General features: G+C 42.2%; 1 protein-coding gene, 1 long non-coding RNA gene and 1 other non-coding gene across 3 annotated transcripts; 2 read left to right on the forward strand and 1 right to left on the reverse strand.

The window, feature by feature from the left end:
* Positions 1-171: 171 nt before the first annotated feature.
* Positions 172-19,936, forward strand: calcrl2 (calcitonin receptor-like 2). Its single transcript, XM_061768188.1, has 13 exons — positions 172-327; positions 10,714-10,771; positions 10,885-11,059; positions 13,482-13,589; positions 13,672-13,784; positions 14,184-14,275; positions 14,453-14,582; positions 14,688-14,841; positions 15,198-15,258; positions 15,710-15,776; positions 16,463-16,681; positions 16,924-16,965; positions 17,449-19,936. Exons 1-13 carry the CDS (start codon positions 278-280, stop codon positions 17,722-17,724), a joined length of 1,545 nt encoding a protein of 514 aa, XP_061624172.1. The 5' UTR covers positions 172-277; the 3' UTR covers positions 17,725-19,936.
* LOC133475407 (uncharacterized) lies at positions 1,420-7,295 on the forward strand. The gene is made up of 2 exons (XR_009787813.1): positions 1,420-4,837; positions 4,920-7,295. It is a non-coding gene; the product is annotated as an uncharacterized LOC133475407 (long non-coding RNA).
* Positions 19,937-20,829: 893 nt separating the features above from the next.
* trnaq-uug (transfer RNA glutamine (anticodon UUG)) lies at positions 20,830-20,901 on the reverse strand. Its single transcript has one exon. It is a non-coding gene; the product is annotated as a tRNA-Gln (tRNA).
* Between the last annotated feature and the right edge of the window lie 5,237 nt (positions 20,902-26,138).

Here is a 26,138-nt window from a genome sequence, read left to right on the forward strand (position 1 = left end):
AGTAGGGCCTATATTTGATTGTTTCCCGTCACTGCTGGAAATTCGTCAAATTCTATTTGGTTCAGAGGTCAAGGACGCACTACCGGAAGTTCGAAATCACGCGTAAACAGTTCTGATTCTGCAGCGCAACGCGCTACGGTGTACGTTTTATTCTGAAGGTCACGACAGGAAGTCAAGCAACAGCTACTGTGGCTTGCTGGAGTGTTGTGCTGGTCGGGGGCTGGTCGTGGTCAGTGTTTTTGTCACAGGGCAGCATGAGACGCTCATCTAGGAAGGGATGTGCATTTTGGAGGAAAAAATACGTTTAACAACTCACCCGCTCAAAAGGTAAGACAACTTTATTCCACTTATTATATTTGATTGTAGAAGTCACTTATTGTAATGGATTTGATCAAGCGTGTGGGACTCAATGCAGAGGACTCCACGGTGGAAGCGCAACAGTCACGCAAACAACTACGGTTGCTTATTTACAAAAAAAAAAAAAAAAAAAAAAGTGAATGTATATTTTCATGTTATTATGAGCGCCTCAAATAGTGCCTAATCTGTTTTAGAATAAATATGGCTGAGATTATCTGCATAAAGTTGAATTTGATGATTTAGCTGGCTTCATGGCACTCATACATAAAATTGAAAGCCTCAGAAATCTTTATTAGATTAGTATTCCTTTGAGTCGATCATTCCATTTTTTTTAAGATGCCTCTGTATTTCACTTATATGCACACGCATATGCACAATTAACACTTTTCAACTCTTGATTGACTTACTAGAATAGGTTATGTGTCAAACAAGACAATGTAAGTAGTAGTTTTGTCACAATTTGTTTTTTGGGTTGGGGTGAGAATCCAAATAAAGCAGGTAGAGCAATTTATTTATATCGTTCGTCACTATTGCATTAATGTATTTAATTAATAATTATGTACTTAATTGCACCACTCATAGGTTTGTGATTCCCCCATGAACCAGGAAGTAGTTTGATAACTAACCTTATACTTGGAGGCACCATCTATTACCAGCGAATTTATGGTGTGTTATGGAAAACTGAATTGTTTTGAATATCAAGAATGTTATGGCCGACTAAAACATGTAAGAGAAATACGACTTGTCCCAGTATGTGCAGTACTTGCTGGGATTCTCTGTGCTGTTGCTAGCGTTGTGGAGAAATGTTTATGAGTGAGGCCCTTTGGCCAACTGTCGCAAAGTTCCTAGCCTTCCAAATCAATCTGAGCTGAAAGTGCGGGACCGTGGGGTCGTCCGCCCGTGGGAAGCTTCCACTTCCCCGCTGTAACCACTTCGGCTGAACAGTCTTGCTCTTGCCAGGCCGCTCTGCGGGTATTAATAGACATTTTGGCTGCCACTTTGATCCCGGTTCCCCACTTGTTCCCGAGCGATGCCTTGTTTCGTAACACAAACAAGCCCCCCCCCCACCCAAAACCCCCACAACTACCCGCTCTCAGCTGGAAAAAAAATGTGTTCTTATTTTAGGCCGAGTGGGGAGAATAACCGAGCCGTCGGAGCTGTCAGGAGCCATTCTACGGATTTAAGTACTGTCCGTTTTCATTGTTCACATGTCTTTCGAGTGAAGTACTTGTAATTTAATTCGAAACTTCTTGACATCGTCGCAAAAAAAAAAAAAACAACAACATGAAATGACAACTATACGGTGTGTTATAGCATACTTACTGACTCATGATATATCTGGATGGGCTTTTAAATGTCGAGGACAATGTTAATGCAATAGGAGATTCAAGTGAGTATTTACTTCTGCTTGCCAAGAGGATGTAATTTGAGTGCGGGATCCATTCACGTGCCCAAGTTCTACTGCTAAAATAATATAAACAAGTAACACAGATGACCTTCTCATATGGTAGAACAATCTCATTATATTCACAGTTGCACGCATTATACTGTATTAAAGACTGCATGTACAGTGCATCCGGAAAGTATCCCCCTCTCAAATTGTTAGATTCCAGCCTTATTCCAAAATGGAATTAATTAACACACAACATGCCATAATGACATTGTTGTTGTTGTTTTTTTTTAAATTATTTCTGAAAATGTATTAGAAATGAAATTGTAACAAATCACAATTCACAGCCTTTTGCTCAATACTGTGGTGCCTTGAGATGTGAGTTTAATGGGTTCTGTGCCCATGCTTGTATCTCAAATCACCTTTCCCCGTTGAAATGAATGGAAATACCATTAATCTCTTCTAGCCCCACCCCCACCCCAAAAAAAAAAAAAACTTTTGTTTTTGCTTTTTAATAAGGGTAAATAGCCCTTTTTAATTTTACAATTTATAAAACATAGCTAGCATGTTAAGCATTAAACAGTTTGTACATCACGGTTTAATGCTGCAATTCAATTCAGCGTGCTGCTCCTTCCGGCGTGCCCGCCTCGGCCAATGGATAATACAGCCATGCAGACGCAAACGACGAAAAATAGACTATTAATACTACTCAGTCAATTGTAAATTGCTGTAATATTAGTCATTTTTTCATAGAGGATAAAGAAAGCGGGGAATGACCTCAGTGAGATTACATGAGGAAAAAGGGAGTGGCTTTCCGTGGCGAACTCGGTGCAAAGCTGACCACATCCGAGCAGTTTGTCAGGGTGTGCTGGCTTTTCTCAATGTTTGCTCTGTGGGGGAGGTTCCTTCGGTGGTCATGTTGTTTTCTCAGCTCGTGTTAAATTAGATGAGGCACATCAGCGAAGCAACTAGACCGCCCATTGCACCCTCATTTTTTTTTTTTTTTTGTCTTTAAAGTTAACACTGAGAGTTTGATTTGTGTATATACTGGTAATTTCATTTGACATTTGTATGGCATTTAAGAATGCAACAATGATACTGAATAGTTAATAAAGCGTTTCGGATGGTGAAAATGTATGATTTGGTGCGGGGGCGGCACGGTGACTGTCAAAAATGAATACTGTATGTCGGCGCCATCCAATAAATGTGCTCTCAAATTGCCTTCTCTCCGTTTAATTTCGACAATCATATCATCTTTCCCCATCACCTCAGGCCACCAGCACTGAATTAAATGTCAAGGACATAATATGCACACTCGGTATTATTTATTAAAACAAAGAAAATAAAAAGAAAATCACTTTTCCAAGAACACTTCTTGGCTGCTTAATAATTAACGAAGTACCTTTAAGTCATTTTGCTCTGCTCTCCTCAGTCCATTTTGGCTCCAAGAGGTAGACTAGGATCTCTCCCACAGTTGAGTTGCCATTTGTTTACATTTTTGCCCACAGGTGGATTTGGCCAAGTCCTTAGAGATGAGTTACTTCCACCCCTAATCCCTGGCATCATGATCAGGCTTGTGAAAACAGGTTAGAACGGGCAAAGGGAACCCTGTTGGTCATAAAGAGCTAAAAGGAACATTTGTTCCTCACATTGAGGCCACTTGTTCTCCATCAAACAGATGTCGGAGGCTGATTCTGAACAGATAGCTGACCAATTTTAAATACTTAACAGCCGGGAAAAAAATGAATCCATTTATTCTGCGGAGAGATTAATCGAGCAAGTTCTACAATGACTCAAGTCAGCATCCAGCAGAGGTTGCGCAAGCCTTCTTGGAAGTTGCTCTTAGCCGCAATTTTCACTGGAACGTTCATCCTCTGAAGATTTCGCACATATTTTTACTATAGACGAAATGATTGGTTGGTAATGCGGAAATATGTCTTCGTCTGATTCATTGGTAAGCAAAAGCGTTGGGAACACATTGTTTTGATAGCATAAACATGCTTAAAAATGCTTAAACAGCAACATACGGCATCTGATGTGATTATTTTTTTTTTTGTCCGTTCCTCTCAGTACAAGCACGATGGCAGTTAATAAAAGAAGGAAACTATTTTGTCTACAGAGATGTTTTTGTGGTTGTGCCAAATTACCAAAGCGAGTATTATGCATAATTGACAGTTAAAAAAAAAAATACCATTGACCTTTTTAATGAAGTACATTTCAGAGTCTGTCCTTTTTTAACTTTCACTTTTTCTAGTCATTTTTTTTTTACACATGTATCTATACTTTTGCCACCTGTGACGTACAGCGTTGTTACTGGTTTCATTTTTTTTTTTCAGCTTCTACTTCCTGTTTTCTTCCAATTCCTGTTGGCTAGATAGCAGAACTTAACAGCTCTCTGCGGACGAATGACTTTGATTTGGATGCATTTGTGTCCCATCTCGCGGGAACGTATCGTTACACTGAGCAATGTCCCCACATGAGGAAAACCCTTCCCATGTTCCTTTGTATATTTCTAACAATGGTTTATCATCAATATTTTTGGCCTATGTCTAAGTGCGTGCGTGCGTGCGTGCGTGCGTCTTGGTGAAAGGAGGAAGTGGTTGCAGGACGACGGAGAGGGAGCTAACCTTCATCCTTCCTTTGCCAAGTCACAAAAAAAATAAAAAAAATGGATCATTCTCGACTTGCCATTCATTGTGTACAGACTTTTAACATCTTTTGTTGAATATGTTCAGACTGAGCCAGGATAACATTAACAGGATAGTATTAATGCATTATTAATGTATTAATAAAGTTTGCAGGTAAATGAATGTTATTTTTCTCGGAATAATCAAAATAGATTGACAGAGTTTTGAAAAGAGCTATTCTTACTATCCATCCATTTTCTACCGCTTATCCGAGGTCGGGTTGCGGGGGCAGTAGCTTTAGCAGGGGCGCCCAGACTTCCCTCTCCCCAGCCACTTCATCCAGCTCTTCCGAGACGTTCCCAGGCCAGCCGAAGGACGTAGTCTCTCCAGCCTGTCCTGGGTTGTCCCCGGGTCCTCCTCCTGGTGGGACATGCTTCAGATAACCCAGACCCTGCTTCCTCATGTAAGGCGTGTTGGTAGAATTGAGGAGGTCTTCGGAGTATTCTCCCCACCGACTCATAATGTCCCATCCCCACTGTACACAGTGTTGATGGTGTACTGCGTCACCCTCCTGAGACGCCGGACGGTGGACCGGAATTTCCTCTAAGCCGTCCGGAAGTCTTTCTCCATGGCCTCACCGAACTCCTCCCAGTTTTTGCTTCAGCGACCACCAAAGCTGCATTCCGCTTGGCAAGCTGGTACCCATCAGCTGTCTCAGGAGTCCCACGGGCCAAAAAGGCCCGATAGGACTTGACGGCATCGCTCACCGTTAGTGTCCACCAACGGGTTCGGGGATTGCCGCCACGCCAGGCACCGACCACCTTACGGCCACAGCTCCGGTCGGCCACCTCAGCAATGGAGGCGCGGAACATGGTCCACTCAAACTCGATGTCCCCGCCTCCCCTGGAACATGAGCAAAGTTCTGTCGGAGGTGGGAGTTGAAACTCCTTCTGACAGGGGATTCCGCCAGACGTTCCCAGGAGACCCTCACAATACGTTTGGACCTGCCACGTCAGACCGGCATCTCCCCCCATCATCGGAGCCAACTCACCACCAGGTGGTGAACAGTTGATAGAGAGGTGACATTCCACGTGCCTAGAGCCAGCTTCTCTAGCTGCGGATCGGATCGCCAAAGTCCCTGCCTTCAGCCACCGCCCAGCCCGCACTGCACCCGAACCCTATGGCCCCTCCCACAGGTGGTGAGCCCACGGGAAGGGGGACCCACGTTACCCTTTCGGGCTGTGCCCGGCAGGGCCCCGTGGGTGCCTTCGAGCCCCACCTCCAGGCCTGGCTCCAGAGGGGGGCCCCGCTCTGTCTGCGCCAGAGCTCACAGGGGAGTTCGCTATTCCAGCCCGAGCAGTCTCTGAACCACACCAACCACCAACCTCTTGTACTGTAACCCTGATCGTAAGAAGAGGTCACGGTCTCATTGACCTAACCGGTGCTTTCAAAGACCCAGAAATGATTGCATCTGAGGTCAATATAAAAAGGAGTTTCTCCATTTGAGAGCATGAAAAGGGAGAAGGAAGTGGCGTTTTGCGAGATTGCCTGACAGAATTTTGGACGGATTTCTATGACAGCTCCACACTGGGAGTTGAAGTCAAAGTCCCCTCAGTGTGAAGACGGGAAGGCTATCGCTAAAGTGTTTGTAGTTGGATGGGAACAAGCTGCTTACTTCCCAGTGAAACTTGCTGTACCATTTCTGGAAGAGGCGCACAAAAACAAATGCAAAGTCAGTGAAGGAGCTTCTAAACTTTCCAGAGGAGATGACAGCAGCCCAGTTAACGGTTTCGAGCTACCTAAAAAGGTACATCAGGGAAATTGATTGCAACGCTCTCCAGCATTTCCTGCGGTTCTGTACCGGGTCCGATCTCTTGGACAAAGCAGTATTCATTGAGTTCATAGAAACCACAGATTTCCTCCGCCGTCCACAGTTTCACACACGTGGATGTGTACTAGAGCTGTCTATTGGTCACTACAGCTAGCCAGATTGTCACAGCAAATTTAACAACCTTCTCACAACCTCTGTCAGGGCTGCTGTTTCAGCACCCTGAGTCCAGCCCGTGTGTGTGTGTGTGTGTGTGTGTGTGTCAAGCTGACAACCTGGATGTGGGTGATGGATGCGGTGTAGGTCGTTGTAACAACTACGTAGCCTGTTGTATGAGGGGCTGTCAGTAACATAGTTCAGGATTACCTTTCACTCAAAAGTGAAATACTCTCAAACACACTCAACAGAAATACTATCATACACAGTACTGAAACACACGCACGCACACACACACACACGCACACGCACACACACACACACACACACACACACTATTGAAGTGTTTTCAGACAGTACTGAAACGCTCTAACCAAAAACACTCACTCACTACTTCTCTCTCCATAATCTTGAATTCTGTCCGTAACAATCACACATGACCCTTGTGCCTTTTTTTTTTGTTTTGTTTTTTTTTAAATGTGGGCCATTTTATTTCACCTGCTTTTAAAGTGTTGTGTTTGTGTTGTGAACTATTTGGTAAAACGAGTTTGCACAAAATGTTCTAATGTTCTATTTTTTTTTAAATTTCTGGATTCTATACATCTGCACTCCATCCATCCATTTTTCTGAGCCGCTTCTCCTCACAAGGGTCGCGGGAGTGCTGGAGCCAATCCCAGCTATCATCGGGCAGGAGGCGGGGTACGCCCTGAACTGGTTGCCAGCCAATCGCAGGGCACATACAAACAAACAACCATTCACATCTGCACTTGCACATTTATAATGAGATCACCCAGAGTTATTTAAAAATGTGTGATTTGTTATGGAAGACAATTCTTGAGCAAACACTGGATTGTTTAAATTTCTTCCACTGTTGTTAAAACGGAAGTACAGAAAAACAAAAAAACAAACATTGACAATAAATTCATGTTAAAGCCTGCTTGGTCTTCTTGTGTAATTTGTCATAAGATTTATGATGCCATTGCCAGTCTATATGTGCTGCTGCTATTGCTGTTCAGGATGCTCGTGCCCTTGATCGCGAAGGATAAATGATTTATTTTAGCATTTGGGTGTTGCCAGTAAGAGATCCGTCTCCAATTGTCTCATGTGTTGTACATCTCCAATTTTACCGTTGTCATGTATCGTGTCCACCAATTACCATTTAAAGTGTCTCAAATAGCTGCGGCCGAACAACGTCCCTCAGATTAAAACGTAAATGGAGTGCCTGGGACATGGTAGACGGGAACTCCAAGCTTGATTCCTCCATTAATATTGTGCACAAATCAAACACATCCACGTCACATGGGACAGAACTTGAAAATGTACAGCTACCTTTACGTGCGGTCAAATCTTCAGTCGGTGGAACAAGACAGTCTTCTGCACCCCAAAGGTAAGGGGCCATGTTGATGTTCTTCATCCCAAACACCTCGGATGCCATTTCATACTTCCTGTTGAAGAAAAACAAACCGAAACATGATGACATGCAGTCCATTTTCAAACGTGATAAGGGAAAGACAGTCCTCTTTATTCCCTGCCTTTGCAGTGGGTAAGGCAAAGAAAAGTTGCTTAAATTGGATTTTTGTTTTGGATCTTTTGTTCAAAGAAGATGCTTCAACTGAGCGTTTAAATCTGCACGATTATACACAGAGTCGATGGTCGAGTCTTGCTGTGATCATCATCACACCATCGCTGCTTACTACTACTACATAATACTATTTAGCTGAATGATCGGCATAAAGCAGAACTGCGACAAGGATTTGTCAAGGAAATCCCCAGTGAAGAATCCTCCATCCCTTAGTTCTCCGAGAAGAATCTCACCAATCCCCACCAGGTCTCCATTACATTTTTAAGATACTCATTTGATCTTTTTGGCTCCATATCATGTCAATTTCGTCCTGAGTATGTGTGGATTTTCTTTAAAATAAAAAAGTGGCGTTGCTACCATGATAAAACAATATCAAATGAAATGTCAGTTTTCCTCCCGCCCTGCAAAAATATGAACATAATTGTGAAGTTACTTAAAAAAGTGTGGCAACATACAAATACTCAGTTAATTTGAAGAAATAAAGGTGTGGCCAAACGTGATGCAACATTTGCCATCTACTTCCTTTAGTGTGAAGGTCAATAATCCTAAATCTGATAAAGCCAAACAACAATGTTTCGCTTTCCCATCATTCTGCGTCATGACCCATGACCTCGTGAGTGCAGTGGGGGCTATTAAAGCAGGCTTTAAGGATGTGGGATGCTCCATATCTTCTTAAACAAATACACATCTAAGACCTCACTTGGAGCAATAAAAAGAGATCCCCCCCCCCCCCCCATCGGAAGTAATGGAAATATAAACAATCTTTACCAGAGTCAAAATGGCACCATCAAAAATCTGTATTGACTCGACAGGCACTTTTGAAGTAGCATTTTCAAATTCTTAACTGTAATGCAAGTGTAAATAAAAGTTCATATCAAAATGTGAAAACAACTTTAATAGCATAGGCCTTGTGTGCGCCACAATAAGTCATCTTCGCATCCCTAATGATCACAGGTAGAAGGTTACCCACGACTGCCAATCACGGCTTTAGAAGTCAAGTAACCATGTTAACTGGGAAGGCTGGCAGTGAATGAGTTCCTAAGAGTGACAACAAATCTTTTCTAACTTTGATAACAAGGACAACTTGTATGGTGACATAGCTCACTGCTTTGAATGGAGCTCTCAGTGCATATTATTTCATTTTCACATTCTTCTCCTTTTAGCAGCCTTTTGAAGCCGAGGCCAAAACAAGCGTGCAGTTAAGTCGTTTGCGCCGCTTTATTACGACCAAGTCTGTCAATAATGAGGCACTGTTTCTGTGGTACAATTCGTTTGAATCGAATAGGCTTGCATCTTTTTTCATATCCATAGCGGGATTTGGAGGATTTCTTTTTCCCGGGTGGTAAAATAAACGCTTCCTAACGAACCCCCCGCAATAAACGGGGGGATTACGATGTATGTGATTGTTTTACTAGCTGTCTGTGACCCACCCAAAATGGGTCGGCGACACAGCATTTGAGAATCGTTGCACCGGCGGTGACCCGAAGTACAACACGTACGCGTTTTATTTGACAGTGGCTCTCAGTCTCAAGATGAAACAGCACAAAAAGACGGCTCCTTTAAAGGAATACTTGGAAGAAACTAGCAGGCTGTCTTGCGCCAAACAAAAGTCTTTTTTTTTTTTTGGGTCTTGGGAGCAACCCAGAACTACTTGGCCACGGTACTGTTATAGACATCGTGTTTGTTAGGGACAATTGTTCTCCTGCAAGAGGTTATAATACCCAAGTGTGTTTTGACATTATGAGTCTTTATTGGGAACAATACATTGCCCTAGGCAGCTGTTTCTATAACTTACAAGGCGTTCTTTATTCTTTCTTTACCGAATGTCAGTCGAACAAGTGACTCACTTTTTATTTCCAAGTGAACGGAGAGCTTTACCGAATCTCACTCTACAAAGGCGCCCCAGCGGCGAAGTTTATAGACTCACAGTAACTCGGTATTTTTAGATCAGAAATTGTAACCATGTAAACGTGTCTCAAATCTAAATACCGCACCACTGACTGGTATTATAATATTATCTCTAAAAATTGTACGGAAAGCGTGGCGAGCGATAACGAGTGATTGTACTGCCAAGAGAGAAGCGGAGGAAAGCTTGTGACAACGCAGCAGCCCAAAACAATTGGGCCTGTGGAAAGATGTTCCAAAATATGAAAGTTTGTCTCGCTTTTTCTTATGCTTTTTTTTTTTTTTTTTTTCGTACCACCACCGAACTGGAACAGATTCTTTGTGTTTCAATTTTACGATGGGGAAAATACTTAAAAAATGGGAACAAACTCGATGTCAACCAGCGTCCTGGAATGGATTGCGCCCAACATTGACGGTTCCACGTGCGATCGGGTCACATTCAGTCACGGATATGTCTTGTATTTCCCATGTTGTCTGGAAATATGCTTTTACAGGAAATAGGAAGTACGATCACCCTTGAAGCCAGTTTACAACAAAATGAAATATGACTTTCTGTCCAAAGAATCGACTACGTTGTGTTTGTTTTCTCCCCTTAAGAATTGAAAGCTCCTCCAAGAGAAGAGAAGGAACACTTCATTGTCTAAAAGCCCAACCTCTCTGCTATCATAATTATACTTTCTCAAATGTTGGCTGGTGATAGTCAGAAAGACTCGAGAGGTCTTGAGCAAGGGAACTTGCGGCCCTTTTTCCAGATGATAAACACATGTGTTTCGCTGACATTTGCCAGAGCACGAACTTCCTGTCACGCTAGATGAACCAAAATGACCACGAACGATGGCTTCTAATGTGTTTTGTCGTTCCCTCTTAGTGACATGTGGCCGACCGGAACCTTATCACTGATATTTGCGCTGGTGCTGGGCTCAGAGGTAAGGACACCACGCCCGTTGATTGATTTTGATGAGGTCTATCAAATCGGTACAGCCTATTTCCACTTCGCTATGAAAGTGTGCAATGAATCCCGATGACTGCATTTTTACAGGTTACCCGATGTGAGGATGTGGGATCCGCGGCTGCTGGCGAGTTAGCCTCGCGGGATCAGCAGGAGAATTTGGGCGACAGATCCACAGTACCAGGAACGACACCTCACCAGATCCTGGCTGCGCAGTTCGAGTGCTACCTGAGGATAATCCACGATCCACCACGAACCGAAGAAGGTGACGTCACCGTACAGTACCAGCTCATCCGCTCGGTTTATTCATAGGCCGACTAACATTTTACGTCCTGCTCAAATTGTCTCCTGGTTTGGTCAAATTTGGTCCCACCGCGTGTAACAATTTGACCCGTCGTACTCATAATTATGATGATTATTATGACTGAGTTGTTATATTTATCTCTTGTTACCATGGCCACCCCAGATCAACTGCTTTCAGCACTTTATATGTAATGTTGGCGGACCAGCTAGGACACATCACATGTTGTGTTTCATCGCGTAATGTAAAAACTCAGATGACTTCTGTTAGTATTTAGCTTTTTACCAGCAAATCATTTATAGCTGTCCATTTGTATTCATCCCAGCGGCATAAAAATACGAACAACAAATATTGTGGAAACTCAAGTACGTCGTCGTGGTTTGCTTTTTTTTCTTTAGCCTTTTGTGGCATTTTTTTTTTTAACAGTAAATCTCAACAAGGTGTGTCGAGAGAAGAAGAATGTGAGAAACGTACGAACTCTAGATTAGGACATGCTGGATTCAATAAAACTCTTCATGATGGGACAGCATGAAAATGAGAAACGTGAACGATGTAACGACATGGAGTCGCTTGCCGCACGCCCGATCTCAAACACTTTCGAAGGATTGGCGTGCACCTTAACATTCTTTGTTTTTGTTTTCTTCAATCTTATACTTCAAAAAAAAAAAAAAAAAAAAAAAACGGCAATACAAGGCATTCCCTGTTTGATTTGAAATGAAATGTGACAAAAGTGCACGTGTACAGTTAAACTTTAATTTAGCTAAATGTGACCCTGTTAAATAGCCGTTTAACGTTTTCTTGAGGCATTTCATTTTGGACGTTCCGCAGTCGGAGGCAGAACATTTGAAGTCCCCTATTTTTAGCCAATAATAGATTCATGTCTTGTGTAGTGTTGCCACTTTTGCTGGAGACATTTGTGTATAATTTTGAAAAATGTCTTCTCCCTAAAAAGTAAAATCGCCACTGGCAACTTTTACAGTAACTTGTGTTCATGTACAGTAGTTTTATTTGTATTTTTTTTTTTTTTTTGCTGGTAGCCTTCATCTCACGGCGCTTTAAGTCATCCAGTTTGTAGTCTCCCAAGTGACTGTTGTGTGGGGCCCCAGCGCATCTGGCATCTATTACAAAGCATGCCTTCCTTGGTATGTCCGAGACAGATTCATTTGTCCAGTCGGTGCGGAAAATAGCCTCACCATTAAAGCTATCAAGCTATTATTCGCTATTGTTCTCTTGTGCGGGCAATTGGGCTGTTTATTTTTCTATGTTTTGGAATATGCATTATGGTTTTTTTTTTTTTTTATTCCAAGATTGCAAATTTGATGTTGACAGGGTTAGTGGAATATTTTTTTTTAGTTTTTGAATACAATATATGAAGATATAAGAAAAGTACAATTTAAAAGCACAATAGAACACATGTCAATTCTTTTCACATTTCAAATTGCACAAAGATACGCAAATGTATTGACTCAAGTGGTCTCTCATTCACTTCAGTTGCACTTCGTGTTTGGTGCTTCAGTAATTTATTCAAATATGCGGCGGTTGTCGCAGAGAAAGAGGATGTGAGTATGAAAGAAAGGAAACTTGGCCTTTGTGTGGACGCACTGCTTTTTTTTTTTTTCTTTTTTTTTTTTACTGCTGCTCAGCTCTAATCCACCTTTGAAATGTTATTTTGTGATCGGCTTCCCGACATGCCGCTCGGCGGCCTGCTAATACCGGGCTTCCGTCTATTGTTGGCCCCCGCTGGAGTGGCCCAGCTGCCGAGAGGCGGCCTCGCGTGTGCAATGCAACGCAATCTGTGTTGACTAGCTCACTTAGATGACGGAATTTGTGCATTTAGTGGCGTCTCCGTTCGCTGTCACAATTTAGTTTGCATTTTCAAATCGTTCTCACGCTCACAAATTACGACAAGCATCCATGCGGCCATTTATTTTTTTTTTTCCCGACTGCCCGGTGGGGGTTGATCCTGCTTTAGGATGAAGCGTGAGGCACTCCGAGGTCTTCACGCATATTCCGAAGACTTATGATAGTCGGCCCCGCCATTGCTATATAAATCAGTAAGCGCGTAAGGTATAACAAATCATATCGAGTAATACAAAAGTATTAATTGTCTTGATGTGTGCTTTTCACGTCTTTATTTGGACTATATGCCAAAATCGACAAAAAGGAGGTAAAAACTGAAACGGCAGTAAAGCGTATCAATGAATACATGACACAATAAGAGCGCAGCAATGTAAATGTTTATCATAACGTAGACAAGCAGCTGAACACTAACATGCAAACAAACAATTACAGTAACAACTTTTCAAACCATCAGATTGTAGGAAGCCTTTTGTTTTCCACGCGCCTCGCATCTTCCCATATTTCTTGTATGTTCCGCTTCCTGCAGGTAATTACTGTAACCGCACATGGGACGGCTGGCTGTGTTGGGGGGATTCGTCTCCGGGGACGTTCGTACAGATGTGCCCTGAATACTTCCAAGATTTTGACCCCGCCGGTGAGGCCAGAAAGCAGGCCGATACAAAAGAAATCAACATCGAGTCACGCGCGGTCGAATTTCTGATATCTTTGTCCGACAGAAAAAGTGACCAAAGTTTGTAATCCTGACGGCCAGTGGTTCCACCACCCGGAGAGCAACCGAGTGTGGTCCAATTACACCCAGTGTCAGATCTACACCAAAGACAAACTGAAGGTGAAACTAATGCACCCGAATCTCTTTCTTAGCGACAACGGTGGTTTCAAAAGCTGAAGTGGTTAGCGGGTCTGGCTCACAGTCCAGAGGTTCCAGGTGCAAATCTCGGCTCAGGCCTTCCCGTGTGGAGTGATGGCGTGTACCCCGCCCCGCCCTCTCGCCCGATATCAGCTGGGATAGATGGGCTCTACCTCAGCCACGATGCTTACCAGGACAAGCAGAGTACAAGTAGAAAATGGACCGTTGCTGATGTCGCCGTTTAGAATGCCTTTGCCATTGATGGAAAATGTGTACTACAACACAGATATTTGAAGCTCTCCTGCTGTCGATGTCATTTGGGAGACTTGCTTTAGGTGGAAAACAATTAACAATGAGTTGTATTGCACTTGGTTTGTGCAGTTCACCATCAGTCTGTACTACCTGGCCATGGTGGGTCATGGCCTCTCCATTGTCTCCCTCATCATCTGCCTCATCATCTTCTCCTATTTCAAGTGAGTACATTTCCCTTCCCGTCTAAAATCAGCGCGGGTACGAGCATTTTGGAGTGATACATCACGACTGTTCGAAGATCTTTTTATTTCAAGGAGGAGGAGAATTTGGTATGGATGACCTCTTTGCATAAATGCATGAACAAGTTAAACCTTTGTCGCTTTTTTTTTTTCCCCCAGGAGTCTGAGCTGCCAGAGAATCTCCCTCCACAAGAACATGTTCCTCTCCTTCATTTTGAACTCCATAGTCACCATCATGTGGCTCTCTCTGACAGCGGCCAACAACCAGGCCATAAACACGAGCAACCCTGTGAGCCCATCGCGTAATAAGAACGAAACAACAGCTCGTGGAATCCGTGCAAGTTGTCGGTTTGGGGTGATTTTCCGATTATAAGTCGCATTTTCTCTCCGGCAGGTGAGCTGTAAAGTGCTGGCTGCGCTCACCCAGTACACGTCGACTTCCAACTACTTCTGGATGCTGTGCGAGGGCATCTACCTTCACACTCTCATCATTGTGGCTGTCTTTGTCGGGGAGCAGAAGCTCTTCTGGTACTATGTCTTGGGGTGGGGTAAGTGCTGCCACTGTCATTGCATGTCTGCATTAGATTGCACCGCTGAAGGTTCCGACAAGGGTGGATTCAAAATTGAGACGAGGCCAGTAGCAGATAAATAATATTGCCGTTTGACAGAATCACGGTATTGCAATCACAGCGCTAAAATGTATTATTTGGAAACGTTCGGGTAAATCGCTTTATTTCCATTCTCCGGAGTCGCGTCAGTAAATGTGAAAAGAAAAGAAACAATTGGATTTTTCTAAATACAATCCAAATGTAGTACAATCGTAAAAGTAGTCACAGTATTTCTCAGAAAATGAGTAGCTACTCCTCTACTGAAAATAAAATTGGACGTGTGTGTCTACCTTCAGGCTTTCCCATCATTCCTGCCATCACCTATGCTGTGGCTCGTGGGCTCTTCTTTAATGATCGGTAAGCAACCACGGTAGTGATGTCATCAAGGGTTGAGGATATGCTTGGGGGTTTTGTGGCTTAGGGTTCGCAGTTTGGTTAGACTTGGAGAAGAGGTTCGCCTTTGGGTTAGATTTACAGTTGGCTTAGAATTTCAGTTTGGTTTAGGTTAAGGGGTTGTGATTAGGGTTAGGTTAAGGGTGAGTTAGGGTACCGGTAAATGTTAGGATTAGGGTTAAGAGTGGGTTCGTTTTTGAGGTTGGCATAAAGTTATCTTTAGGACTCGGTGATGGTTAGGATTTAGGGTGGGTTAAAGCCACGTGTTTTTAGAGAATAACCGCTACACATTGGCAAAATATCACTAAACAGACATTAGTGAGCAGGCGTTAATAGGTTGGGATGGATTAGTATTAAGGGTTAGGATTAGGTTCCTTTTGGGGTTAGGGTTGACATTGACGAATCTGTGTTTCAGGTGTTGGATCAGCTCACACACTTACTTGCTCTACATCATTCACGGGCCCATTCAAGCTGCGCTGCTGGTGAGTCACTGACCAAAGTTTTTACAGTACACACTCACCTGGGACTTAGCGTACAGTACACTTGGGCAATCTATTGATTGCGATCCATTGAGATCCACTACTGCAATGGTACCAATCTGCAACCACGGTGGAAAACAAAACAAAAACATGTTGTTCATTTCAAAGCTGAGCACTATTATATCACTGAGCAAATGAAATAAGATCAACAATAAATAGACAAAATATGAAACTATTTGACGCCCACTTTTAAAAAAAGGTCTTTATTTGCCTCCAGATGCCACCAAATAGCACCAAAGCAGTATTTTAATAATATTAGACAAGAGTTTTGGAATGAGCACAAAAACTGAATAGAAATAAATTCGTTTTCTGTGAATTAGGGCGCATAGGTGCCCCCAAAAATCTGTGATTCGGTGCGAATAGCGAGGAATATATGCGAGGAACACTGTGTATTGTGAATAAAGACAAATGCATTTTTAGTCATCTTTGTAAGACCAAATTGCATTGCATCTCACGACATTGTCCAGGTGTACCTAATGTGGTGTCAGGAGCGTGTATGTTTCTATATGTTAAGCATGCGAGATTACGTGTAAAGCACTAGATAACAAGAAGAGGACTTGGATCTCGTGTTTGAGCCAATTATCTGTACCTTTTCCACTTTTAGCCACTCATTTTTGTTATGTGTCCAGGTGAACTTGTTCTTTCTCCTGAACATTTTGCGAGTTCTGATCACCAAGCTGAAGGAGACCCACTGTGCCGAGTCCACTACGTACATGAAGGCTGTGAGAGCCACGCTGATCCTCATCCCTCTGCTAGGAGTCCAGTTCATTCTTTTCCCCTGGAGGCCCGAGGGGCGCATCAGCCGGGCCATTTATGATTTCTTTGTAAATATCTTCTGCCATTTCCAGGTAAAAACCACAGATCATTTGCGTAGCTATCAAAGTGCAAGACTAGTGGGATTACCGTAATTTTGCTGTGTGAGAAAATGAGAAATCTTTTCCACACCAGAAGCTGGTGACTTTTTTATTTTTTTATTTTTTTTGTAATGTCCTTTACTTCATCGAATTCACCATTGTCACCATTCTTTATGCGGCATGAGAAAACAATAGTGCTCGTTTGTCAAACATGTTTGACCTTTTTTGTTTTGCAGGGACTCCTGGTGGCAATTATATTCTGTTTCTGCAATAGCGAGGTATGTTTAACAGTTCAAACAGACAAGCCTCAGATATTTACAAAATCAATTTAGAGCCGATACAGGAGCAAAATCTAAATCCTGCCCAAGACAATAATGCTCGCTTTTGATTGAGATGAGCCAGTATGTACTTATAGAAATCTTGACATAAATTAATTGCTTTGTGTTTATTTCCCCTCGTGAGTTCAACAATACACAAAGTTTGAATGATATTGCATCAATTGGACTCTAGTTCTTAGTCAGGTATATTAATGTAATGAGCTCGTCATTAATTTCTTCCCAGTATTGTGTGGTGAAAATAATTAGTGTACCGTGTGGCTGAAAGGTGCACTGCAGTTAAAATATTTTTAACTAATAATTTGTTCAAATAAGTATTTTGTGCGCATTTTATATCTCTATTCCAGCCCCTTTTTTTTCCCTCCCCGTGTCATGTCCTGGGTGCTTTTGTTGGAATTTCACACTTGCTCTTGTTGCCACCACCAGGCCCAAACGGCACTGAAGAGAAAATGGGCCCAGTGGAAGTCGGCCTGGGGTAAGACGGGCTGGGGAGAGACCCCCACCGCCAACAACCACTTCAGCGACCACAACAATTCCTCCTTCACAGAGACCAGCCGTGCCACCGTCAGCATGGAACAAGCCGATATCCACTGCAAAAGCGGCGAGAAAGCTCGCTTCCTGTCAGGCAGGCAGCCACAGAGAAGTGTGGAGTGCAGCAACGGGGAGCTGGACGTGCTGAACAAGCTGCACACCACCATGTGATACACCTTAAGGGGCACCTTTTTTTTTTTTTTTAAATACAAAAAAAAACAAACACAAAAAAAAACTGTCCTACATATTATATAAGAGCAGTTGCAAAACAAGCATACATTTTACACATATTTTGAGCTAACAGCTTCATTGTAGTCCTTATAGTGATTTTATGTACTCCCCAATTCCAACGAAGTTGGGACATTGTGTTAAACATAAATAAAAACAGAATACAATGATTTGAAAATCATGTTCAACCTATATTTAATTGAATACACTACAAAGGCAATATATTTAATGTTTAAACTGATAAACTTGATTGCTTTTAGCAAATAATCATTAACTTAGAATTTAATGGCTGCAACACGTGCTTGGATGGCAGCATATGTTTCTCCAAAACCTGCATGTACCTTTCAGCATTAATGGTGTCTTCACAGATGTGTAAGTTACCCCTGCCATTGGCACTAACACAGCCCCATACCATCACAGATGCTGGCTTTTGAACTTTGCGTCCATAACAGTCCGGATGGTTCTTTTCCTCTTTGGCCCGGAAGACACGAACGACGTCCACAATTTCCAAAAACAATTTGAAAGGTGGACTCGTCGGACCACAGAACACTTTTCCACTTCGCGTCAGTCAGTCTTAGATGAGCTCGGGCCCAGAGAAGCCAGGAGCATTTCTGGGTGTTGTTGATAAATGGCTTTTGCTTTGCATAGTAGAGTTTCAAGTTGCACTTACGGATGTAGCGCCGAACTGCATTTACTGACATTGATTTTCTGAAGTGTTCCTGAGTCCATGTGGTGATATCCTTTACACATTGAAGTCGGTTGTTGATGCAGTGCCGCCTGAGTGATTTCTCCAGATTCACTGAACCTTTTGATGATATTATGGACCGTAGATGATGAAATCGCTAAATGCCTTGCAATTGTATGTTGAGGAACATTGTCCTTAAACTGTTCGACTATCTTCTCACGCATTTGTTTACAAAGCACCTCTTTGTGAACAAAACTCACCCCATCTTTTCTTGTGACTGTTCCTTTTCTACCCAATCATGGCACCCACCTGTTCCCAATTAGCCTGCTCACCTGTGGGATGTTCCAAACAGGTGTTTGATGAGCCTTCCTCAACTTTCTCAGTTTTTTTTGCCACCTGTCCCAGCTTTTTTGGAACGTGTTGCAGCCATAAAATTCAAAGTTCATGATTATTTGCTAAAAACAACAAAGTTTAGCAGTTTGAACATGAAATATCTTAAATACAGGTTGAGCGTGATTTACAAATCATTGTAGTTTGTTTTTATTTGTTTCTGTTTTAACACAACGTCCCAACTTCATTGGAATTGGGGTTGTATATATTTTATGTGGCTGGAGGTGCAAACCTGAGATTTATTGCTTATTTCCTCACACAGTGTCCTTGGGGAAGAACTAAGAGACTATCAGGCCTCTATTATGCTTGTAAGGGTTAGCCTTTCGAAAAAGTATAAATGCATTTTTGTAGTGCACGCAGAAACAATTCACAGTGTCACATTTTGTTCAATATTGAATAAATTAATTTCCTCCCACAAAATTCAAAATACAACAACCCATGGAAACTGAAAAATGTTTTGTTTTTTAAATGAAAATTATTTTTAAAAACAACAACTAAGAAATGACATGTACACAAGCATTCACAGCCATTTTCAGAGTCAACTCAAGATCTGGCTGGTCAACTCAAAGACCATCATGGAGTACGAGAGTATGAACTGTATAATAATACTATATGTCCTCCCCACAAATCACTGATATACTGTATATTACAGTAAAATCTCCCTCTACCATCCATTTTCTATAGTGCTTGTCCTTCTCAGCTGATTTTGGGCAAGAGGGTCGGGTACACCCTGGACTGGTCGCCAGTCAATCGCAGGGCACATACCGGCAAACAACCATTCACAATCCCGGTCACACCTATGAACAATTTTACAGTCTTCGATGAACCTAACAAGCAGGAAAAAATGGAGCATGTGCAGAAAGCACATGCAAGCGAGAACCTCTTGACTGTGAGGCAGATGTGCTAACAGCTACACCACCAAGCTGCCCATAATTGCAATCTAATATCAATATAGAATACATACAGTATGTACCTCCTGTATTTAATATTGAAAGACGCTTGTTAACAAAACTAAGTGCACAGTTACTTTCCAAACATCCTGTACATTATAATATTAAACGCATTATTCTGTGTTGAGCAGTTTTTGCCTGTCTCTGTAAATGTCAGCTTTACAGATGCCATGTTTGGTGGTAAAGAACTGATACATGATGCCACATACAGAAGTATCACACGATGCGTTCTTTATGACCACGGCCTTTATGGGAGCCCAGGCAGTTCTAGTTTTCCTCAATCGGCGAGGGGGTGGTGGCTCATATCTCAATGTCGACTGGGGAATTGAGCCGGCAACCCTAAGGTCACAGGCTGCATTCTCACACCATAGTGAGATAGTGTTGTGGTTTGAGGATAATGCAGTTTAAATTTGACATTTCAAGTTTGGTCACAAAACACATTTTATCGCTGTTATCATTATCCGCAACAAAACAAAGGATACATTTAAAAAATAGAAAATAGATGTGACAGCGCTATTGCATGTACTGTATTAGTGTAATAGTTCCCTTTGAAAACCATAAATTGTAATGGCAGCGCTGTCGACATGAGACCATTGTGAGTCTTTCCCAACCTTTTATTAAGCCAGGTCACACATTTCACATAAGAAAAATCACATAGCACACCGCCAAAGCAAAATGTCACGTCCTGAAATCATGATCTCGTCTCAATTTCATCGCAAATGTACTGAATCGGTGTGAAATCTGAGCCTGTTTAGCTGAACATAAAGTTATTTTGTTGTATGTCAGGAAACAGGTGGATAGACACATTAAGTGTACCTTTACTATCTAGTGAAAGAGTCGTTAATTGTAACGCATGACATTAAACGTCGATAGCATAGGTTGAACATATACATTATTTTTAATCAATTTAATGTTAGAGTGGGACCGATTCAGTGAAATAAATACTGTACAATTTATCCCTTGTACATAACGTTTCTACTTTATGTACCGTAGAAATGGAGGGTTATCATTTCTAAAAAGACGAGGTCCCACCGAGATTTGAACTCGGATCGCTGGATTCAAAGTCCAGAGTGCTAACCATTACACCATGGGACCACTGGTTGCCTCCCCAACCTTATAGCTTTGTTTATATACAATACTATCGGTCTGGCAAGAAGAAAACATGACGAACTACTATGCTTTTCGTTAATTACATTGGTCGAGCGCACTAATTACGTCAGTAATACATATTTATAGTCCGACGAAAACGATTTCCCCACGCCCCCTTTCCGCTCCATGGCACAACCCGCTCCCTTCCGCATTCTCCACCAATCACATATCACACTCGCGTGATGTCGCTCCAATGACCCACGGAATTCAGAAACGCCCGCATTTGTGTACCCAATCGGATCATATCGAAACGCTAATGGACTAGAAAAATCATAATTACAGTAAATATTAAATTGAAAAACACTTCTAAGCCTTTCGTAGTCTCGAAACCGCGTAGGTTGAGGCCGGAAAATCAAGGACGTCCTAAAAAGTTTAAACGATGGTGCCACCACCTGCTGTATAGTTTTCCGTCGCCCTCGTACTGAGACTAATATTCACATACGAATCTCTCTTTGAAACCAGTCGGAAAATTGTTAAAAACGCCTCTGCTTGTGATGACGAACCAATGCCGCGTGGGGGGAGTAAATAACCAGTGGACACTTCATTCGGTACACTTTCACATCCACAGTCCTTGTACAATAGTGCCCCCTTGTGTCCAGGCGACACTTACCATATCGTTACACTGTGAGAGGAGAGACTGTTTCAGAGGAGAAACTGTTGGCTGTTTCTGACAGTATCCACTAAAGTTTGCAAAATGTAATTTTTAAAAAAGACATCAAAGGAGGGAGAATCTATTTTCATTATACATCGAATTCATGCAGAACATAACATGTTAGAACACATTAGCAATGAGGTGGGCTTGGTGAAGGCCCGGCCCATTTTGCCTGATGGTATTTTATTACCAGCCAGAGAGAGAGAAAAAAAAAAAAAAATCATTTTATTCAGTGTGCTTGCCGCTGGATGTTTGCACAACTTGGCCAAGCGGGGAAACCGAAATTCCTGCTCGAGCTTGGCTTTTTTCCCCCCTTTACTGGTTCACCCTCACTTACCAAAGCTGCACATTCAGAAATAGAAGACTTCAAACCAATTAAGGTGACGGTCTGATTTAATTCAGCGCAGTCATGTGCTGCTGCAAGCGGATCTGCATCATCCTAAAGCCAAAAAAACAAACAAAAACAAACAGTGATAAGCGACTAGACTTTACGCTCTAAACCTCATTGTGGAGTAGTAAAGTTGAGTAGTCCAGTGGTGCCCAACTAAGCGGGAAATTATCCAATTTCACTTAATTTTTTTCAGAAAACTATTTATTAATTACAAATCTATCTTTGTTAATCTAGCTATGCCGGCGACGTGTAGCATATAACAATTAAATGCTCTTCCATAAAATGGCAGAAGGTACAATAAACCTGTGTCTATAACAGAATAACCTGCGAGTATATTTGCTTTGCATTCAATTAAAAAGGGAAGATTTCACACGGGGAAAATCCATTTGTGAGTAAATTGAGACAAGCTCATCATTTCAGTCGTCATACATTTTTGTGACATGTTTGTACGGTTGTGTGCCGCGGGATTTCTTTCATGTAAAATAGGTGTCTTGGCTCAATAAATGTTGGGAAACGTTTGATTAGACGACTAGTTCGTACAACCCTTAGTATGGAGCAGAGTGAGTCATTTCAAATCATTCCAGTGTTTTGCTCAGCTGCACAATATTAGCCTTGGAACTGCTCCGAGGGCCATCAGAACACAAATGAAAGCGCTTCCCGTACAAAATGATGTTGGTACAACAACTGAAATCATACAGAAGAAAAAACGCTATTGCAGACGGTTTAAGCGATTTATCGAAGAGAATACAGCTAACGTGCTGGATGTGACATTTGTTCACAGCGGATGCATGGTCAGGCTATGTTCATTTGCAAATCATCTTCCAATAATCCTCACAGTTTGCACGGAGCCCTTACACGATTTCAACGTTGAATTGCTGGCCCTATTTTAAAAAAACAACAACAACAACAAAAAAAACGTTCTGAGACCCTTAAACCTTCACCGGTCAGATGACGAGTAAGGAAATCAGTGGCGACTCATGAAGCATTTTTTAGTGAAAAGGTCAGGTGGAAAAACAGCTTTCGCTGTCAATATGTTACAAGCTACTGGGACGCCATATGACTGGAAAACAAGCTCTGTTGTTGAATGTGTGATAACCTGGGTTCGTGCCTGTACTTCTCAAGGTGGAAATGGCACCAAATGGTTTTACTTTTCAAAGACGAGTTGATAGCTCTCTCTCTCTTTCTCTCTCTCTCTCTCGCTCTCTCTCTCTGTGTGTCTCTTGTTCATTCATCCATGACAGCGAGGGGGTGCGAGGATAGGGTAACCTGATGTCCCCAACAGCTTCATGTGAAGAAACACGCACATATTCACACACACAGCCATGTTCTCACAATCCCTAACATGTGAGTCGACCCCCTCCTACGTGACCCCAAGCTCCCTTTGACCCATTAAAGACCACACACACACACGCACATTTGACAGGTTAAGACAAGAGTTGCTGGTCTCGATCAATGTGTTGGACTTTGGCTGTTCAGGGATACGATTGGAATCGGTGTAGTAGGCTGTATAGACTGTCACTGTATTAGAAATAAGACCGGGGGCAAAGGGTTAGGAATTGGAACAACTATGGCATGAACAAATATACAGAATAACTAACTACTACTTTTCATTTTTCACCATTGAAATAAAGAACTCAATTCAAAGCAGAACTAGAACAAATAAGAAGTAAACAGTTTTTGCGACATTTTTTTGCTTCAATTCGATGGACATTGTGCTGCTCCACCTGGTGTTTATAACACAAACACACGGATATGCAGTACATGGAGACAGTCACAAGTTACTCTGCAGTGTGTAATTAGTTGTTCTTCACAGAGGATAAAGAATATACCCCTGTGAATATTGATTTTTTTTTTTTATCACTCCACAGCTATTGCTCCACCATTTGTATTTAAATATCCCTTTCTTGAAGGGTTATATGACATTATTCTTTAGACTATCTGCTTATGTTTTGCATTGTTTTTTTTTTTTAGCACTAGGCTAAATGGACTTTATCAAGGCAAAACTATGTGTTTGTTTTAAATATCATTCCCTTTGTTTGACTTTTCGTTGAACAGTAAACTTCCACTTGTGGTGCCAATAAACAGCTTGATGCTTCTTTTTTTGTTGTTGTTTTTTTTAGAAGAAGAATTTGTTACTATACCAACCTGCTGCTTGTTGTGAAGTGAGCTGTATTAATGATATTCATGGAAAATATTTTCCTATTACTTTTAATTGTTGTTGTTGTTGTTGTTGCACTTATGAAATCATCATTTGGCCTTTCTGAGTAGACCAGACATGAACTGATAGGGTAGAGCCGCTTTTTTTACGCTGCAGTCTCATTGGCAGCTGTCTGATTCGCGGTCCAATTTCAACTTCTACTTTCTCCGTCTGAGAGCACCGAATATGCTGTAAATCTTTTTTAAATGCTCTGTTTCTTCGACATTTCAATCATATGCTTGCTGCTGAAATGAATGTCCTCGGGAAGCTTCATTGCTCGAACTGAAGTTGATTCTTGGCAATGTTAGAATAAGTCAGGCAAGGATACGAGAGCGCGGCGGCCTGGCTGCTAATTAGAACACGGCGTGGCGAGCCGTTTAAATAATGCGAGGGCCTTCCATCGGCGCAGTCTTCAACAACAAAAGCAGCCTCGTGAGCCACCAGTGGTCGAATGCTGAAGTGATAATGCATCTGTGTTGAATTATCTTCGACATTCATTTCTCATCATGGTCCTGAGGTCATCCTCATACAATGCTATTACTTTTATAAGGCCATCAAAGTGGGAACGTGTGCTTGATTTTGTCTCAACGCCGCTTTGTTTTTTTTTTTGCGGTCGTGGCGAAAGTTGACAACTTTTTGGATGACACAGTGTTGTTTTGCCCTTTGTGTTTTTCCTGTGACACAGAGCTAGCCTTATTTTCGTCAAACAGACAGACATCTTTTTGTTTTTCATGTTATAACGCTCATGAACCATCAAGGCACTCTGGAGAAACACATTGCATCACTTGACAAGATTGGATGCATGGCCGATGTGGAAAAAAATAAATGTTTCCCACGACAATAAACCCCACTCGAATACACTTGAATCAAAAAGAAATCATGCATATCATTCAATATGCTCGCGTTGCTAACGGGACGTGTTTATCAATATTAGTACTGCTATTTGTACAACAAAAAGCTGCAGGAGATTCCTAGAATTCCTGTGCTGCATTCCTTAATTTGCTTTGAGATACACTTTTTGGGCAAAAGTATCAGGGTACCGAAATCGGTCGATACTACCGAGTACTGATTCACCCAAAAAAATAGAAAATCAATCGGTATCATTTCGATACCTCAGCGCACCCGTTGTAACTGTGCGGGGGAGCGGGAGTCGAAGAGTTGGCCAATTTCCTTGGCGCACTCGAACGCAGCAGTGCCACACAAGAGTGTGATGACGTCACTCACGCTGGTTCACAACAAACGGGCGTTGATCGATGCTGGTGCTGATAGAAAATTTGGCAGCCTGGCAACTAACCATCTGTGGAAGGTCGAAGCGTGGGCTTCCTGCTCGTAGGCCATTAACGCTTCTTCTGCAAGCCAACAAAGCCGACATCATTTGTGTGTAACTGCTCAGGTAGACGCCACCCCTATGCAATAAAAAAGGATGAGAAAACATGCAATAAAAGGAGCAAAGGAGCACCAAAAAGGAAGGCAAAAAAAGTGAGGGGCATATGCCCCCCCACGTGCGCCACGAATAGGTAGTTTAATTTCCCCTTTAGTTTATAATTCATTTACCATCTAAAACGATCAAGTACATTTTTGATCATTTGCATGGATTTTATTTACCACTTTCCAAAATCATTTTATTTTATTTTATTTTATTTATTTATTTATTTTTTTACAGTGAGTTGGGTCTCCGTTGTGCCTGCCCACCCATCAAGTGTAAAAAGCAAGTTTCTCTTGGCGAGGTGTACCCTGCATGCACCACGTGCACAGATCAGCACACTGACTGACAAGTGTTATTTGCCGACTTGGTGATGAAGTGCCGATTCCACAAGTGAAAATGTCTGTCTTTATGGAGGCTCACGTTTTTCTTGGGACGCGGCTGTTTGACAAGTAATGCAACACCCTAGCGCCGCCCCTGGTCGTCATGGTAACAAATGGAATGTCGTGGTGAGCAGAGA

Source organism: Phyllopteryx taeniolatus, chromosome 1 (assembly GCF_024500385.1).
Source record: "Phyllopteryx taeniolatus isolate TA_2022b chromosome 1, UOR_Ptae_1.2, whole genome shotgun sequence".
NCBI classification, from domain to species: domain Eukaryota; kingdom Metazoa; phylum Chordata; class Actinopteri; order Syngnathiformes; family Syngnathidae; genus Phyllopteryx; species Phyllopteryx taeniolatus.

Bases quoted from the DNA above. Each gene is read 5' to 3' on its own strand.
- calcrl2 (XM_061768188.1), top strand. From the start codon at position 278: ATGTGCATTTTGGAGGAAAAAATACGTTTAACAACTCACCCGCTCAAA. The intron at 13,590-13,671 runs GTGAGGCCAGAA...TTTGTCCGACAG, and splicing joins CCAAGATTTTGACCCCGCCG to AAAAAGTGACCAAAGTTTGT. The intron at 15,777-16,462 runs GTGAGTCACTGA...TTATGTGTCCAG, and splicing joins CCATTCAAGCTGCGCTGCTG to GTGAACTTGTTCTTTCTCCT.